This window comes from Dreissena polymorpha, chromosome 2, assembly GCF_020536995.1.
Source record: "Dreissena polymorpha isolate Duluth1 chromosome 2, UMN_Dpol_1.0, whole genome shotgun sequence".
NCBI classification, from domain to species: domain Eukaryota; kingdom Metazoa; phylum Mollusca; class Bivalvia; order Myida; family Dreissenidae; genus Dreissena; species Dreissena polymorpha.
Window position 1 is genome coordinate 24,033,450 of NC_068356.1, and position 18,274 is coordinate 24,051,723.

The window sequence follows — 18,274 nt, forward strand, 5'->3', positions numbered from 1 at the left end:
TACTAAAGCCCTACTGTACGCAGGGGAAATGTTGTACTCATGCTAGGTAACAATGCCATACAGTATGCAGGGGAAATGTTGTACTCATGCTAGGTAACAAAGCCATACTGTACGCAGGGGAAATGTTGTCCTCATGTTAGGTAACAATGCCATACTGTACGCAGGGGAAATGTTGTCCTGATGCTAGGTAACAATGCCATATTGTACGCAGGGGAAATGTTGTCCTCATGCTAGGTAACAATGCCATACTGTACGCAGGGGAAATGTTGTCCTCATGCTAGGTAACAATACCATACAGTATGCAGGGGAAATGTTGTGCTCATGCTAGGTAACAATGCATGGAGCTTCAAGAGGGTTGTCTAAATGATATACTGGTACATTGACCAAAAGACATGCTCTGTTAACTTGAGTTGAACGTTGCATTCAGAGGACATGCACATATTGTCTTACAATTCCATTATAAAATATGTAAAAAAAAAATTCATCTTCCTTTTATCAGGAACTGAAAATTCAATTCCAATTAATGTCTGTCTCAAGTGAACATTATCAAATAGCAGATTTGTTTTCTTCAAACGAACACATTTAACTTTTAGGTTTAATATAATACCGTCTCATGGATAGATGTTTTCAGTATAAATACTGAATCAAAGATTTTGTAAATTGTTTGTACTTAATAGATTATATCTATGAGCTCAGTATTTTGAAAACTGTATTTAAATATTTTCAAATAAGTTTAAATGAACTTACACCCATAAAATAACATGTTTATTGTTCTTCTCCAATTGCTGATGTTACTTTAGAATACCATGTTTTACTCATTGTTGCCAGGTTACCATGAGGTTCCAGAGGAAGACAAAAACCGGATCTCACCGGCCTTCCAGGTCACAGACAAGTCAGAGAAGATCATCCTCCCACCATCACACTCGTATACACCAAACATACCACCATCTCAGAAAGCAGGGGAGAGTATTCAGGGGGAGATAAACAACACTAGGAAGGAGGAGGGCTTGATAAGGGGGGCCATGGAGTATTTGAATCTGGACTACAAGTTCCTCACAACATTTGTGTTGCTGTTGGTTACTATTGGAGCGCTAGTCATTTACCATCCAAAGGTAGACTGATTTATAATGCTCCCCCAAAAAAATTTGGAGGGAACATATAGTCACCGCTTCGTCTGTGTGTCCGTCCGTGCACAATTTTTGTCCAGGCTATTTCTCAGCAACTAATGACCGGAATTCAATGAAATTTTATGGGAATCTTCACTACCAAGAGGAGATGTGCAAATTATCAGCTGGTTCTGCTCAGATGATTTTTCACAGAGTAATGGCCCTTTGAAATTTTCCATTAACTGTACATATATTGCAATTCTTGTCCAGTCTATTTCTCAGCAACTAATGACCGAAATTCAATGAAACTTTATGGGAAGCTTCACGACCAAGAGTAGATGTGCATATTATCAGCGGGTTCTGGTCGGATGATTTTTCTTAGAGTTATGGCCCTTTGAAATTTTCCATTAACTGTACATATAGTGCAATTCTTGTCCGGGCTATTTCTCAGCAACTAATGACCAGAATTCAATGAAACTTTTTGGGAAGCTTCACTACCAAGAGGAGATGTGCATATTATCAGCTGGTTCTGGTCGGGTGCTTTTTCACAGAGTTATGGCTCTTTGAAATTTTCCATTTACTGTACATATAGTGCAATTCTTGTCCGGGCTATTTCTCAGCAACTAATAACCGGAATTCAATGAAACTTTATGGGAAGCTTCACTACCAAGAGGAGATGTGCATATAATCAGCGGGTTCTGGTCGGATGATTTTTCACAGAGTTATGACCCTTTGAAATTTTCCATTAACTGTACATATAGTGCAATTCTTGTCCGGGCTATTTCTCAGCAACTAATGACCGCAATTCAATTAAACTTTATGGGAAGCTTCACTACCAAGAGGAGATGTGCATATTATCAGCGGGTTCTAGTCGGATGATTTTTCACAGAGTTATGGCCCTTTGAAATTTGATATAAAAAAATTCTTGTCCCCCCAACTACTGTGCCCTCAAGACGTTTCCTTTTATCTGAATATATAGTGCAATATTGTGACAAAAAATACCTTTGGGGAGCATCACCCGTCTCCGACGGTTTCTTGTTATTATTTTTGGCTGCTATTGTTCTTAGATTATTGTAATATTGAATGATTAATTTGAATAGTCTTTTATACAAGTAAGATTATTTTAAATTTTAATTTAGGTAATTTATCCCCCGCTGCACAAGGGAACCTTTACTTTTTTATGGTGTTTATGAAACTTGCCTCAAATATTGAGGGCATTGAGAAGATGTGCAGAAGGCAAAAGTCTGTCAAGTCAGCACAAGGTCAGAGTTGTACTTCAAGGTCAAAGGTTTGAGCCTCCATATTCATGAAACATTCAGGCAATGTGCAGAAGACATGAGTCAGTCTTCTCAAGGTTAAGGTCATACTTCAACGTAAAAAATCAGAATGCTCATGGTCAATGTCATATTGTAGTTTGAGCCTCTATTTTCTTTTACGGTCCTTTTCTGCTATACCCATGGAAAGATTTTAATTAAACTTTGTCATAATGTTAAGGTCATTGAAACATTGATGAAGGCATGAGTCAGTCACGCCTGCTCAAGGTCAAGTTTATATTTCAAGGTCAAACGTTTGAACCTCTTTTTTTATCAAGTCCAGTCCATATTTTCTTGAAACAGTAAAATATTTTAATGAAACTTGGCTATTCTGTTAAGGTAATTGTGACGATGTTCACGATGCTTAAGTCAGTCATGCTGACTCAATGTCAAGGTCATTTGTTAATTTAAAAAGTTGAACTCTAATTATCAACTTTAAAAATTAATAGATGTGAATAACTTTAAAAATCTTCTCTAACCACAATTCCAGTTGCAAAATGATAGATATAGACTCAATTAGAAAATAACTTTAACACTATTTTCTTACTCCTTGTTGGTTTGTGGTATTATAGAGTGGTCCTCTGCTATATTTGTTTAAGTAATGCCCCTTTAGTTAAAATTAGCCCTCCACCGTGCATGTGTGTGAAATGTTGTAAATTGAATCATATGTAAAAAAAAACAAAGCACACTGCTTTGATATTTTGTATGTGACATACAAGTACTTTATTGTGATTGTTCAAATAATGCTCCTGGATCTGTACATCCCATTGTACAGGTAAACCATCTTTGCCCTATATATATATATATCTATAATTGAACTTAGGGCTGGAATTTATATCTGAGTATTTGACCTGCAACTCGTAGAGGTTGCTCTGTGCCTGCCATTATGATAAGTGCATTGTTTCAGCGGACTGAGGAGTCCATTAAGATCATGCTCAAGAAGGAGTTTGAGGAAAGGAAGCTTCTGGAACAGGAGCAGAAGTCTGCACAGACATCTCTACATGAGAGAGACAGGTCCTCCTCCGAACTGCTCAAGTATGACAGTAAGTGAAAGCAGGGACGCTGGTAAGATTATGTGTTGCTTCTTAGATAAAGTGTGATCAGCCATGACATTGTAAATGTTTTTATCTTTTATCATGTCCCTAGGAAAGATGACACATTGCTTTGGTGAGTCAATCTACCCTATAGTTATTGTAAAGAAACTGTGGGTGAAATTTCCAAGAAGGCCTTTAACTGTACAAGACATATCTGACCCACTGACTTAGTCCTGGCCTCAGAGCCATGTTTAGATTAAAATGCGATGTGTAAACACTGAGAAAAAACTACAAATATGCTTATCATAATAAAAGACTTGTAAATAGTTAAATCTTAATATTTTTAGGTTATTTCTTAATGTTTGGTAATAGGTGAACTTCTTATGTGTGGATACCCAATGATTAAGATTGCATATTCACAAAAATGCATAAATTCTATGTAATAATTCAGTTTAGAACAAACTTTAAAAAATGCATTTTCACAATAACAAATAACTCATTATACTATTAAATTACTAAACATGGTACAATTGACTGTTTATATATTTCAGAACCCAAACAAATCACCATTTAGGATGGTTCTATAAAGCTGACTTTAATTATAATGACCACATACAAATGTTTAAATGTATTTTTGATAAATGACGTATTATATGTAAGGTAACGTTTTTCCATTTCTGACAAACACATTGCAAAAAATTACAAACATTCATGTTAAAAAATTCTCAGTATTCTTGTATTATATTGTGACCTGATAGCAATCCCAGAGGGCTACTTACAAGTTGGAAAGATCATCTACAATCCAAAAGAGGTTTTGGGACATGGTTGTGAAGGAACTTTTGTATACAAGTATGTTTTCTGGCTACTTCATATTAATTCTTGTCATGTTGCATTTGTTCATACTGCTTAATTGTGTGATTTTTTCTTCAATTCTTTTAACACTATTGCATCGGGAGTAAATCTAACCAAGTTAGAGTTAAAATGTACCTTTTCTGTGTGTGACCACATCAGCAGTAAATAACATCTTAATGCTGAGTCTTAACACTTGACTTGGATTACATGTTCAGTAACATTGACTTCTGTTTTCAGGGGAGTGTTTGACCACAGACGGGTTGCAGTGAAGCGTCTGCTGCCAGAGTGTTTCAGTTTTGCTGACAGAGAGGTGGAGTTGTTGAGGGAGTCAGACCAACACCCCAATGTTATTAGATACTTCTGTATGGTAAGAGCTAGGGTATTTTCGTAGAGTATGAGATTTACCCCTTTAAGGATAATAAATATGTAAAGTACACAGCAATCATGTGATGATTGTTAACCAATCATAATCCATCATTTATGTTGAAGGTTATATATATTAGTTATATTTATTAGTTTATAAGCAGAACTGATAATTTATCAGACAATATTCTGGGTATTCACCAATTTTATCTGTTGTAGTGTTTGCTTGCGGAAAGCCTGACAATGGCTGTCACAAGTGTTATGTGTATGTGCATGCATGTGTGGGTCTGGGCTTGTTTAGACTTGAGCTTTGTCATTCATTCAGGAATTTCAAAATAACTTATAATTACTTCACCATCATGAGACGACATGTAGCATTTAACTCCTGCCTCACTTCATCAAAGGTCAAGGTCGAAAACTTCAAAGGTCAAATATGGCCATTAAACAGCATGTCTAAACTGTTATTGTGTAATTCAACATGCAATTTAAATACTAGTCACTTACCAAAAATGACCACCTTAAGGAATTGGTGTGTTGTGTGTAATATCTTCTCATTTTTTTACCTAAAAGGTCAAGGTCAAGCTAAGAGGTTTACTAACAAATGTTGAAAAGATGTGCCCAACCTTGGTCAAAGATAAAACATGTGAATAGTACAGCTTGTATTAAAATTACTAGAATTATTGAAGATGGGCTCAAATTGTTGCCAACAAGCATCTAGTGTCTTTAAAACAGAAAGAATAAATACTGGTCAGACAAGGTGACAGCACTATGTGTGCATCTCTGTGGTTATCTGATGTCCTATATTGTCCTTGCAGGAGGCTGACAGTCAGTTCCGGTACATAGCGTTGGAGCTGTGTGACGCCACACTGACCACGTATGTGGAGAACAAGATACAAATTGACCTGGACCCCATCACTGTGCTGTACCAGGCCATGTCAGGCATAGCACACCTCCATTCACTGGATATAGGTAGGTACTGTACCAGGTCATGTCAGACATAGCACACCTCCATTAACTGGATATAGGTATGTACTGTACAAGGCCATGTCAGACATAGCACACCCCCATTCACTGGATATAGGTATGTACTGTACCAGGCCATGTCAGGCATAGCACACCTCCATTCACTGGATATAGGTATGTATTGTACCAGGCCATGTCAGGCATAGCACACCTCCATTCACTGGATATAGGTAGGTACTGTACCAGGCCATGTCAGACATAGCACAACTCCATTCACTGGATATAGATATGTACTGTACCAGGCCATGTCAGGCATAGCACACCTCCATTCACTGGATATAGGTATGTACTGTACCAGGCCATGTCAGGCAAAGCACACCTCCATTCACTGGATATAGGTATGTACTGTACCAGGCCATGTCAGACATAGAACACCTCCATTCACTGGATATAGGTATTTACTGTACCAGCCCATGTCAGGCATAGCACACCTCCATTCACTGGATATAGGTATGTACTGTACCAGGCCATGTCAGGCATAGCACACCTCCATTCACTGGATATAGGTAGGTACTGTACCAGACCATGTCAGGCATAACACACCTCCATTCACTGGATATAGGTAGGTACTGTACCAGGCTATGTCAGGCATAGCACACCTCCTTTCACTGGATATAGGTATGTACTGTACCAGGCAATGTCAGGCATAGCACACCTCCATTCACTGGATATAGGTATGTACTGTACCAGGCCATGTCAGACATAGCACACCTTCATTCACTGGATATAGGTATGTACTGTACCAGGCCATGTCAGGCATAGCACACCTTCATTCACTGGATATAGGTTTGTACTGTACCAGGCCATGTCAGGCATAGCACACCTCCATTCACTGGATATAGGTTTGTACTGCACCAATCCATGTCAGACATAGCACACCTTCATTCACTGGATATAGGTATGTACTGTACCAGGCCATGTCAGGCATAGCACACCTCCATTCACTGGATATAGGTATGTACAGTACCAGACCATGTCAGGTATAGCACACCTTCATTCACTGGATATAGGTATGTACTGTACCAGGCCATGTCAGGCATAGCACACCTTCATTCACTGGATATAGGTATGTACTGTACCAGGCCATGTCAGGCATAGCACACCTTCATTCACTGGATATAGGTATGTACTGTACCAGGCCATGTCAGACATAGCACACCTTTATTCACTGGATATAAGTATGTACTGTACCAGGCCATGTCAGGCATAGCACACCTCCATTCACTGGATATAGGTATGTACAGTACCAGGCCATGTCAGACATAGCACACATTCATTCACTGGATATAGGTATGTACTGTACCAGGCCATGTCAGGCATAGCACACCTCCATTCACTGGATATAGGTATGTACAGTACCAGGCCATGTCAGGCATAGCACACCTTCATTCACTGGATATAGGTATGAACTGCACCAGGCCATGTCAGGCATAGCACACCTCCATTCACTGGATATAGATATGTACTGTACCAGGCCATGTCAGGCATAGCACACCTTCATTCACTGGATATAGGTAGGTACTGTACCAGGCAATGTCAGGCATAGCAAACCTCCATACAATGGATATAGGTAGGTACTGTACCAGGCTATGTCAGACATAGCACACCTCCATACAATGGATATAGGTAGGTACTGTACCAGGCCATGTCAGCCATAGAACACCTCCATACAATGGATATAGGTAGGTACTGTACCAGGCTATGTCAGGCATAGCAAACCTCCATACAATGGATATAGGTAGGTACTGTACCAAACTATGTCAGGCATAGCAAACCTCCATACAATGGATATAGGTAGGTACTGTACCAGGCCATGTCAGACATAGCACACCTCCATTCACTGGATATAGGTAGGTACTGTACCAGGCTATGTCAGGCATAGCACACCTTCACTCAATGGATATAGGTAGGTACTGTACCAGGCCATGTCAGGCATAGCACACCTCAATACAATGGATATAGGTATGTACTTTACCAGGCTATGTCAGGTATAGCACACATTCATTCACTGGATATAGGTATGTACTGTACCAGGCCATGTCAGGCATAGCACACCTCCATTCACTGGATATAGGTAGGTACTGCACCAGGCCATGTCAGGCATAGCACACCTCCATTCACTGGATATAGGTATGTGCTGTACCAGGCCATGTCAGGCATAGCACACATCCATTCACTTGATATAGGTATGTACTGTACCAGGCCATGTCAGACATAGCACAACTCCATTCACTGGATATAGGTATGTGCTATACCAGGCCATGTCAGGCATAGAACACCTCCAAACACTAGATATAGGTATGTACTGTACCAGGCCATGTCAGACATAGCTCACCACCATACACTATATATAGGTATGTACTGTACCAGGCCATGTCAGGCATAACACACCTCCATTCACTGGATATAGGTAGGTACTGTACCAGGCCATGTCAGACATAGCACACCTCCATTCACTGGATATAGGTATGTACTTTACCAGGAAATGTCAGACATAGCACACCTCCATTCACTGAATATAGGTATGTACTGTACCAGACCATGTCAGGCATAACACACCTCCATTCACTGGATATAGGTAGGTACTGTACCAGGCTATGTCAGGCATAGCACACCTCCTTTCACTGGATATAGGTATGTACTGTACCAGGCAATGTCAGGCATAGCACACCTCCATTCACTGGATATAGGTATGTACTGTACCAGGCCATGTCAGACATAGCACACCTTCATTCACTGGATATAGGTATGTACTGTACCAGGCCATGTCAGGCATAGCACACCTTCATTCACTGGATATAGGTTTGTACTGTACCAGGCCATGTCAGGCATAGCACACCTCCATTCACTGGATATAGGTTTGTACTGCACCAATCCATGTCAGACATAGCACACCTTCATTCACTGGATATAGGTATGTACTGTACCAGGCCATGTCAGGCATAGCACACCTCCATTCACTGGATATAGGTATGTACAGTACCAGACCATGTCAGGTATAGCACACCTTCATTCACTGGATATAGGTATGTACTGTACCAGGCCATGTCAGGCATAGCACACCTTCATTCACTGGATATAGGTATGTACTGTACCAGGCCATGTCAGGCATAGCACACCTTCATTCACTGGATATAGGTATGTACTGTACCAGGCCATGTCAGACATAGCACACCTTTATTCACTGGATATAAGTATGTACTGTACCAGGCCATGTCAGGCATAGCACACCTCCATTCACTGGATATAGGTATGTACAGTACCAGGCCATGTCAGACATAGCACACATTCATTCACTGGATATAGGTATGTACTGTACCAGGCCATGTCAGGCATAGCACACCTCCATTCACTGGATATAGGTATGTACAGTACCAGGCCATGTCAGGCATAGCACACCTTCATTCACTGGATATAGGTATGAACTGCACCAGGCCATGTCAGGCATAGCACACCTCCATTCACTGGATATAGATATGTACTGTACCAGGCCATGTCAGGCATAGCACACCTTCATTCACTGGATATAGGTAGGTACTGTACCAGGCAATGTCAGGCATAGCAAACCTCCATACAATGGATATAGGTAGGTACTGTACCAGGCTATGTCAGACATAGCACACCTCCATACAATGGATATAGGTAGGTACTGTACCAGGCCATGTCAGCCATAGAACACCTCCATACAATGGATATAGGTAGGTACTGTACCAGGCTATGTCAGGCATAGCAAACCTCCATACAATGGATATAGGTAGGTACTGTACCAAACTATGTCAGGCATAGCAAACCTCCATACAATGGATATAGGTAGGTACTGTACCAGGCCATGTCAGACATAGCACACCTCCATTCACTGGATATAGGTAGGTACTGTACCAGGCTATGTCAGGCATAGCACACCTTCACTCAATGGATATAGGTAGGTACTGTACCAGGCCATGTCAGGCATAGCACACCTCAATACAATGGATATAGGTATGTACTTTACCAGGCTATGTCAGGTATAGCACACATTCATTCACTGGATATAGGTATGTACTGTACCAGGCCATGTCAGGCATAGCACACCTCCATTCACTGGATATAGGTAGGTACTGCACCAGGCCATGTCAGGCATAGCACACCTCCATTCACTGGATATAGGTATGTGCTGTACCAGGCCATGTCAGGCATAGCACACATCCATTCACTTGATATAGGTATGTACTGTACCAGGCCATGTCAGACATAGCACAACTCCATTCACTGGATATAGGTATGTGCTATACCAGGCCATGTCAGGCATAGAACACCTCCAAACACTAGATATAGGTATGTACTGTACCAGGCCATGTCAGACATAGCTCACCACCATACACTATATATAGGTATGTACTGTACCAGGCCATGTCAGGCATAACACACCTCCATTCACTGGATATAGGTAGGTACTGTACCAGGCCATGTCAGACATAGCACACCTCCATTCACTGGATATAGGTATGTACTTTACCAGGAAATGTCAGACATAGCACACCTCCATTCACTGAATATAGGTATGTACTGTACCAGGCCATGTCAGGCATGGCACACCTCCATTCACAGGATATAGGTATGTACAGTACCAGGCCATGTCAGGCATAGCACACCTCCATTCACTGGATATAGGTATGTACTGTACCAGGCAATGTCAGGCATAGCACACTTCCATTCACTGGATATTAGTATGTACTGTACCAGGCCATGTCAGATATAGCACACCTCCATTCATGTGAAATAGGTTTGTACTGTACCAGGCAATGTCAGACATAGCACACCTCCATTCACTGGATATATGTATGTACTGTACAAGGCCATGTCAGGCAAAGCACACCTTCATTCACTGGATATAGGTATGTATTGTACCAGGCCATGTCAGGCATAGCACACCTCCATTCACTGGATATAGGTATGTACTGTACCAGACAATGTCAGACATAGCACACCTCCATTCACTGGATATAGGTATGTACTGTACCAGGCCATGTCAGGCATAGCACACCTCCATTCACTGGATATAGGTATGTACAGTACCAGGCCATGTCAGGCATAGCACACCTCCATTCACTGTATATAGGTATGTACTGTACCAGGCTATGTCAGACATATCACACCTCCATTCACTGGATATAGGTATGTGCTATACCAGGAAATGTCAGACATAGCACACCTCCATTCACTGGATATAGGTATGTACTATACCAGGCCATGTCAGGAATGGCACACCTCTATTCACTGGATATAGGTTTGTACAGTACCAGGCAATGTCAGGCATAGCACACTTCCATTCTCTGGATATAGGTATGTACTGTACTAGGCCATGTCAGGCATAGCACACCTCCATTCACTGGATATAGGTATGTACTGTACCAGGCCATGTCAGGCATAGCACACCTCCATTCACTTGATATTGGTATGTACTGTACCAGGCCATGGCAGATATAGCTCACCTCCATTCACTGGATATAGGTATGTACTGTACCAGGCAATGTCAGACATAGCACACCTCCATTCACTGGATATATGTATGTTCTGTACAAGGCCATGTCAGGCATAGCACACCTCCATTCACTGGATATCGGTATGTACTGTACAAGGCCATGTCAGGCATAGCACACCTCCATTCACTGGATATAGGTATGTACTGTACCAGGCCATGTCAGGCATAGCACACCTCCATTCACTGGATATAGGTATGTACTGCACCAGGCCATGTCAAGCATAGCACACCTCCATTCACTGGATATAGGTATGTACCGTACCAGGCCATGTCAGGCATTACACACCTTCATTCACTGGATATAGGTATGTACTGTACCAGGCCATGTCAGATATAGCACACCTCCATTCACTGGATATAGGTATGTACTGTACCAGGCAATGTCAGACATAGCACACCTCCATTCACTGGATATAGGTATGTACTGTACCAGGCCATGTCAGGCATAGCACACCTCCATTCACTGGATATAGGTATGTACTGTACCAGGCCATGTCAGGCATAGCACACCTCTATTCACTGGATAAAGGTATGTACTGTACCAGGCTATGTCAGACAAAGCACACCTCCATTCACTGGATATAGGTATGTGCTATACCAGGCCATGTCAGGCATAGAACACCTGCATACACTAGATATAGGTTTGTACTGTATCAGGCCATGTCAGGCATAGCACACCTCCATTCACGTGATATAGGTATGTACTGTACCAGGCTATGTCAGGCATAGCACACCTCCATTCACTGGATATAGGTAGGTACTGTACCAGGCCATGTCAGGCATAGCACACCTCCATTCACTGGATATAGGTATGTACAGTACCAGGCTATGTCAGGCATAGCACACCTCCATTCACTTGATATAGGTATGTACTGTACCAGGCCATGTCAGGCACAGCACACCGCCATTCACAGGATATAGGTTTTTACAGTAGCAGGCCATGTCAGGCATAGCACACCTCCATTCAATGGATATAGGTAGGTACTGTACCAGGCCATGTCAGGCATAGCACACCTCCATTCACTTGATATAGGTATGTACAGTACCAGGCCATGTCAGTCATATCACACCTGCATACACTGGATATTGATAGGTCATTTACCTTCCCAAGTTGTGCTTAATACATCTCATTTCTTTCGATATAGTTAGATGTGCCAGGCTCAGTCAATAACACCGAAGGCGTTGCACACCTTCATTTCCTAGATATAGAGCTGTACAGCGATCAGATCTTTAACTTACATGAGGCATTAATAAAAGAACAAACAAACATTTTAAGGTCTCAGAACTCTTTATATCAAAATTACATTTCTGAATATAATGTCCATTCAAAATGATGGTTGTGACCTCAACCTTAGTTATTCAGCAATATTTTCTTCACAAAAGACATTAAACTGGCTTTTTACCTAGATCAGTGTTATCTTCATTACAGCCCTTAACAAAATAATTACATGTTGAATAAGTCGGTTGATAACTTTGTTAACACCGATTGCCCTATTTCAGTTCACCGGGACATAAAGCCACAGAATGTGCTCATCTCTCAGCCGGACTCCCGTGGCCAGGTCCGCGCCATGATCTCAGACTTCGGCCTCTGTAAGAAGTTAGCCGCAGGTAGAATCTCATTCTCACGCAGATCCGGGGCCGCCGGAACAGAGGGCTGGATTGCACCCGAAATGCTGGATGAGGACAAACGAACAGTAGGACATACGTGCTGAAGTCTTTTTAATTAATTTGCAATTAAATATGCCTGAAAAAAAGCATTTTTCTCTTCCTTTGTTGTTTTTAGCTCATCTATTTTTTGAAAAAAAATTATGAGCTATTGTCATCACCTTGGCGTCGGCGTCGGCGTCGGCGTCTGCGTCGGCGTCGGCGTCGGCGTCCGGTTAAGTTTTACGTTTAGGTCCACTTTTCTCAGAAAGTATCAATGCTATTGCATTCAAACTTGGTACACTTACTTACTATCATGAGGGGACTGGGCAGGCAAAGTTAGATAACTCTGGCATGCATTTTGACTGAATTATGTGCCCTTTTTATACTTAGAAAATTGAAAAGTTTGGTTAAGTTTTGCGTTTAGGTCCACTTTTTTCAGAAAGTATCAATGCTATTGCATTCAAACTTGGTACACTTACTTACTATCATGAGGGGACTGGGCAGGCAAAGTTAGATAACTCTGGCGTGCATTTTGACAGAATTATGTGCCCTTTTTATACTTAGAAAATTGAAAATTTTGGTTAAGTTTTGTGTTTAGGTCCATTTTATTCCTTAAGTATCAAAGCTATTGCTTTCATACTTGCAACACTTACTAACTATCATAAGGGGACTGTGCAGGCAAAGTAATGTAACTCTGACTGGCATTTTGAGAGAATTATGTGCCCTTTTTATACTTAGAAAATTGAAAATTTGGTTATGTTTTGTGTTTAGGTCCACTTTATTCCTACAGTATCAAAGCTATTGCTTTCATACTTGCAACACTTATTAACTATCGTAAGGGGACTGTGCAGGCAAAGTTTTGTAGCTCTGACTGGCATTTGGACGGAATTATGGGCCCTTTATACTTAGAAAATTGAAAGTTTGGTTAAGTTTTGTGTTTTGGTCCACTTTACCCCTAAAGTATCATAGATATTGCTTTCATACTTGGAACACTCGCAAACTATCATAAGGGTACAGTAAAGGGACAAGTTGCATAACTCTGGATGTCATTTTTACGGAATTATGGCCCTTTTTTGACTTAGTAACTTTGAATATATGGTTAAATTTTGTGTTTCGATCCACTTTACTTCTAAAGTATCAAGGCTATTGCTTTCAAACTTCAAATACTTTCATGCTATCATGAGGTTACTGTACCTGGCAAGTTGAATTTTACCTTGACCTTTGAATGACCTTGACTCTCAAGGTCAAATTATTAAATTTTGCTAAAATTGCCATAACTTCTTTATTTATGATTAGATTTGATTGATACTTTGACAAAACAACTCTTACCTGACATACCACAATAAACTCCACCCAAACCATCGCCCGTGCCCCCCCCCCCCCACTCCCCCCCCCCCCCGAATCCCCCCCCCTTATTTTTTTTTATTTTTTTATTTTTTTTTAATATTATCTCACAACCACCACACCCTCACACTATACCCCCCCCCCACCCCACCCCCTCCCCAATTTTTTTTTTTAAACGGTTAAAAAACAAAACAATTTATTTTGCTTATTTTATGTTTGAAATACCGTCCAACCATCGCACCCAAGAATCCCCCCCCAACCCCCCACCCGAATCCCCCCCCCCCCCCAAATTTTTTTTTTTTTTTTTTTTTTTTAAGATCATCTCACAAATAACCACCACACCCTCACACTATACTCCCCCCTCCCCCCCCCACCTCACCCCCCCCCAATTTTTTTTTTTAAACGGTTAAAAAAACACAAATATTTATTTTTATTATTTTATGTTTGAAATACCGTCCAACCATCGCACCCAAGAATCCATACCCCCGACCCCCCACCCCCCCCCCCCCTTCCCGATTTTTTTTCCCCTTTTGTTGGCATTTTTGGAAGATAATGTAATAAATGTCCACACCCCCACACAATGCACCCCTCTTCACTCCACCCCTCCCTCCTTTGTGATTGAAAATGAGAGTCCCTTCTCCTATAAAAAGAAAATAGATGAGCGGTCTGCACCCGCAAGGCGGTGCTCTTGTTTTGCAAATGGTTCTAAGATGCCGATAAAAAATGGTGTTTCTTGTCAATCAACATAAATGTTTAAACATGATGTCTCTTAAGAGATGGATTACCTTATATATTTAATTGTTGATAATGTTTAAAAAATATAGTAACTGTGATCTGAAAATATGATATAATGTGTCTTACTTCTATAGATCAGAATTAAATAGATTATTTTATTTCCGTATTTCAGACATGTGCTGTAGACATTTTCTCAGCAGGATGTGTGTTCTACTATGTTGTCACCCGAGGCAAGCATCCGTTTGGGGAACCCTTACGACGACAGGCTAACATTCTATCAGGGGACTACAACATAGACAGTCTGCCTATGACTGACTGCCAAGTGAGAAAGCAGCTCATTGAAACCATGATCGACTTTGACCCCGAGTCGAGACCAACAGCTAAGGCCGTCATTAAACACCCGTTCTTTTGGAGTAAAGAAAGACAACTTCTGTTCTTCCAAGTAAGTCACTTTTGTGTAATTAGGATAAAAAGAGATCACTATTTCTCTTTTGTATGCCCCCAAAGGAGGGCATATAGTGATTGCACTGTCCGTCAGTCTGTCTGTCTGTCTGTTCGTCTGTCCCTCCGTCTGTCCGTCACACTTTGCGTTTAGGTTTCAAAAAATGCTCATAACTTCTATGTCCCTTGATATATAACCTTCATATTGGTATGCATGTGTATATGGACAAGGCCTTTCCATACACACACATTTTTTACCCCTGTGACCTTGACCTTGAACTTTGGGTCCGAGTTTAGGTTTCGAAATCTGCATTAAGGTTTCGCAAAAAGCTCATAACTTCTATGTCCCTTGAGATATACACTACATATTTGGTATGCATGTGTATATGGACAAGGCCTTTCCATACGCACACAAAATTTACCCCTGTGACCTTGACCTTGAACTAAGGGTCTGCATTTAGGTTTCAAAATCTGTGTTCATGTTTTGAAAAAAGCTCATAACTTCTATGTCCCTTGAGATATAACCTTCATATTTGTATACATGTGTATATGGACAAGGCCTTTCCATACGCATAAAAAAAATTACCCCTGTGACCCTGACCTTGAACTGAGGGTCTGCGTTTAGGTTTCGCAATCTGTGTTTAGGTTTCGAAAAATGCTCATAACTTCTATCAAAGCGTTTACAGGGGGCATATGTCATCCTATGGTGACAACTCTTGTTTTAAAAGGTTTTTATTACTTCAGGCTTTAAAATAACAATTTTGCCTGAAACCCTATCTAGGTTGTCTTACATTTTGGAAATTAATAGATTTGAAGAACAAATTTAGACATTTATTGTCCAAATAAATTATGAGATGTTTAAATTGTGTACTTTATGTTCAAATACACAAAAACATTATTTTAAAAAATATGTCATTTTTAATAATTTTGTATATAATACCGCATAACCCAGGGAAAATAGCATCTGCTATTGTTTGTCATAAACTTAAACAAAGACTTGTGCCATGTAATTCCCAAGGATGTTAGTGACCGTATTGAGAAGGAGACAGAGGAGAGTCTGGTTGTCAAGCAACTGGAGTGGGGCGGAGACCGCGTTGTCAAGGGGGACTGGAGAAAACACGTCTCCATGGAACTGCAAAATGGTAGGTTTGTCAGAAATTGAGCATGCAATGTGATTCTGAAAATATACTTTTAGAAAAAAACTTATTTCTGATCTATTTGCTATAAATGGGGGAACATTTCTGGTTAAAAAATACCTCTTGGTCTTTGTTGTCCCCTACCGGTTTTACCGGAGGGGACTTATGGTTTGCATTCCGTCTGTCAGTCTGTCATTCTGTCTGTCCGTCACACTTTTCTGGATCCTGCGATAACTTTAAAAGTTCTTCATATTTTTTCATGAAACTTGAAACATGGATAGATGGCAATATGGACATTATGCACGTCATTTCATTTTGTTCCTACGTCAAAAATTCTAGTTGCTATGGTAACAAATAGACTAGGAGTACTGCTGACAATGGTGGTTTTCTAGATCCTGCGATGACTTTAAAAGTTCTTAATATTTTTTCATGAAACTTGCAACATGGATAGATGGCAATATGGACATTATGCACGTCATTTCATTTTGTTCCTACGTCAAAAATTGTGGTTGCTATGGCTAAAAAAAAATCTGAAAATGGTGGATTTTCTGACAATGGTGGAACCGGTAGGGGACCATATTGCTTGACAATAGCCTTGTTTTTTTCACAATTGTGCAGATTACAAAATATTTTGCACCCAAATTGGCTTTTAACAATTGATGTTTGCTATACAATACACTTAAATGTTTGGGTATTTACCAGATTGCCAATCTTTGCCCTATTTACTTCATAATATTAAAACGGGAGTATAATTAAGGGAAATATATTATTAAGAACATCATGGATAATCTTAAAAAACAATAAAACAAACGATAAAAGCTATTCTTATTGATGGAACACCAGGACATAACATATTTTGTACTTCTCACATTAAAGATTATCAGATGGAATATTGATGGAAGTCAACAAGCCTATTTAACTTGTACAGATATTTTGCAGTTTAAAAGACTTCGTGAAGTGTATTTAATTCTTGTATATTTTTTCATGATTTTTTTATTTTGTTCTCATGCAGATCTGAGGAAGTTTAGAACTTACAAAGGGAACAATGTCAAGGACCTTTTACGAGCCATGAGAAACAAGGTATTAGCCATATAGTATTTTTAAATCTTCAAATTAGTCTAGAAACTTATCTTCGTAGCATTACAATTAGCGTTTAATGCCTGAAAAATGAATATGAGCAGAAGTATTGCATTTAATTGTCAAACATGCTTTAAGCAAAGTATGACATTTCCATATGAATCGTATTTATGGCTCCCCTTTTTAGTTGCTAGGTTATAATGGTTTGCAGCTTTTATTTATTTTGAAATCTCATAAAAACAAAGTTATTTTCCAGAGAAACAATATACTTATACTATATATACTATATATTTACTATATCCATATGAGGAATATACCCCGTTAGGAAAAAAAAACATTCACCTTGACGCTAGATTCATAGTTGTAACATGGAACATGTGGTCTAGATATGATAATTTATTTCAAAATCCCATAATTGGGTGAGAAAGTTGTTAGCTGTACATGGACAAGTGTCCTCTGTGAACTGGACGTTTAATCGAGAGGCATGGTTTTGTAAGCAAAACATCATCTTAAAATGATCAATTTGCTAATTTATTCTGAAATTCCATAATGAAAGACAAAGTTTAGAGGTTGACTTGAAATATCCCACGTATACGGATTGACGAGTATACTGCCCTTCCGCCAACCTGTTCCAGCCAATATAATTGACCATACGCTGTATAGGATTGAAATCTTACACATT

The 18,274-nt window shown here is 40.1% G+C and overlaps 1 protein-coding gene across 1 annotated transcript in view; it reads left to right on the forward strand.

Annotated features, from left to right (window-relative positions):
* The window catches only part of LOC127866253 (serine/threonine-protein kinase/endoribonuclease IRE1-like), a 45,514-nt gene that overhangs the window by 21,185 nt on the left and 6,055 nt on the right, over positions 1 to 18,274 (forward strand). Inside the window, exons 11-19 of the mRNA XM_052406681.1 lie at positions 829 to 1,112; positions 3,327 to 3,462; positions 4,212 to 4,302; positions 4,543 to 4,672; positions 5,484 to 5,637; positions 12,713 to 12,906; positions 15,111 to 15,380; positions 16,398 to 16,521; positions 17,528 to 17,595. Coding sequence (XP_052262641.1) covers positions 829 to 1,112; positions 3,327 to 3,462; positions 4,212 to 4,302; positions 4,543 to 4,672; positions 5,484 to 5,637; positions 12,713 to 12,906; positions 15,111 to 15,380; positions 16,398 to 16,521; positions 17,528 to 17,595 — 1,451 coding nt within the window. The remainder of the gene's footprint in view (positions 1 to 828; positions 1,113 to 3,326; positions 3,463 to 4,211; positions 4,303 to 4,542; positions 4,673 to 5,483; positions 5,638 to 12,712; positions 12,907 to 15,110; positions 15,381 to 16,397; positions 16,522 to 17,527; positions 17,596 to 18,274) is intronic.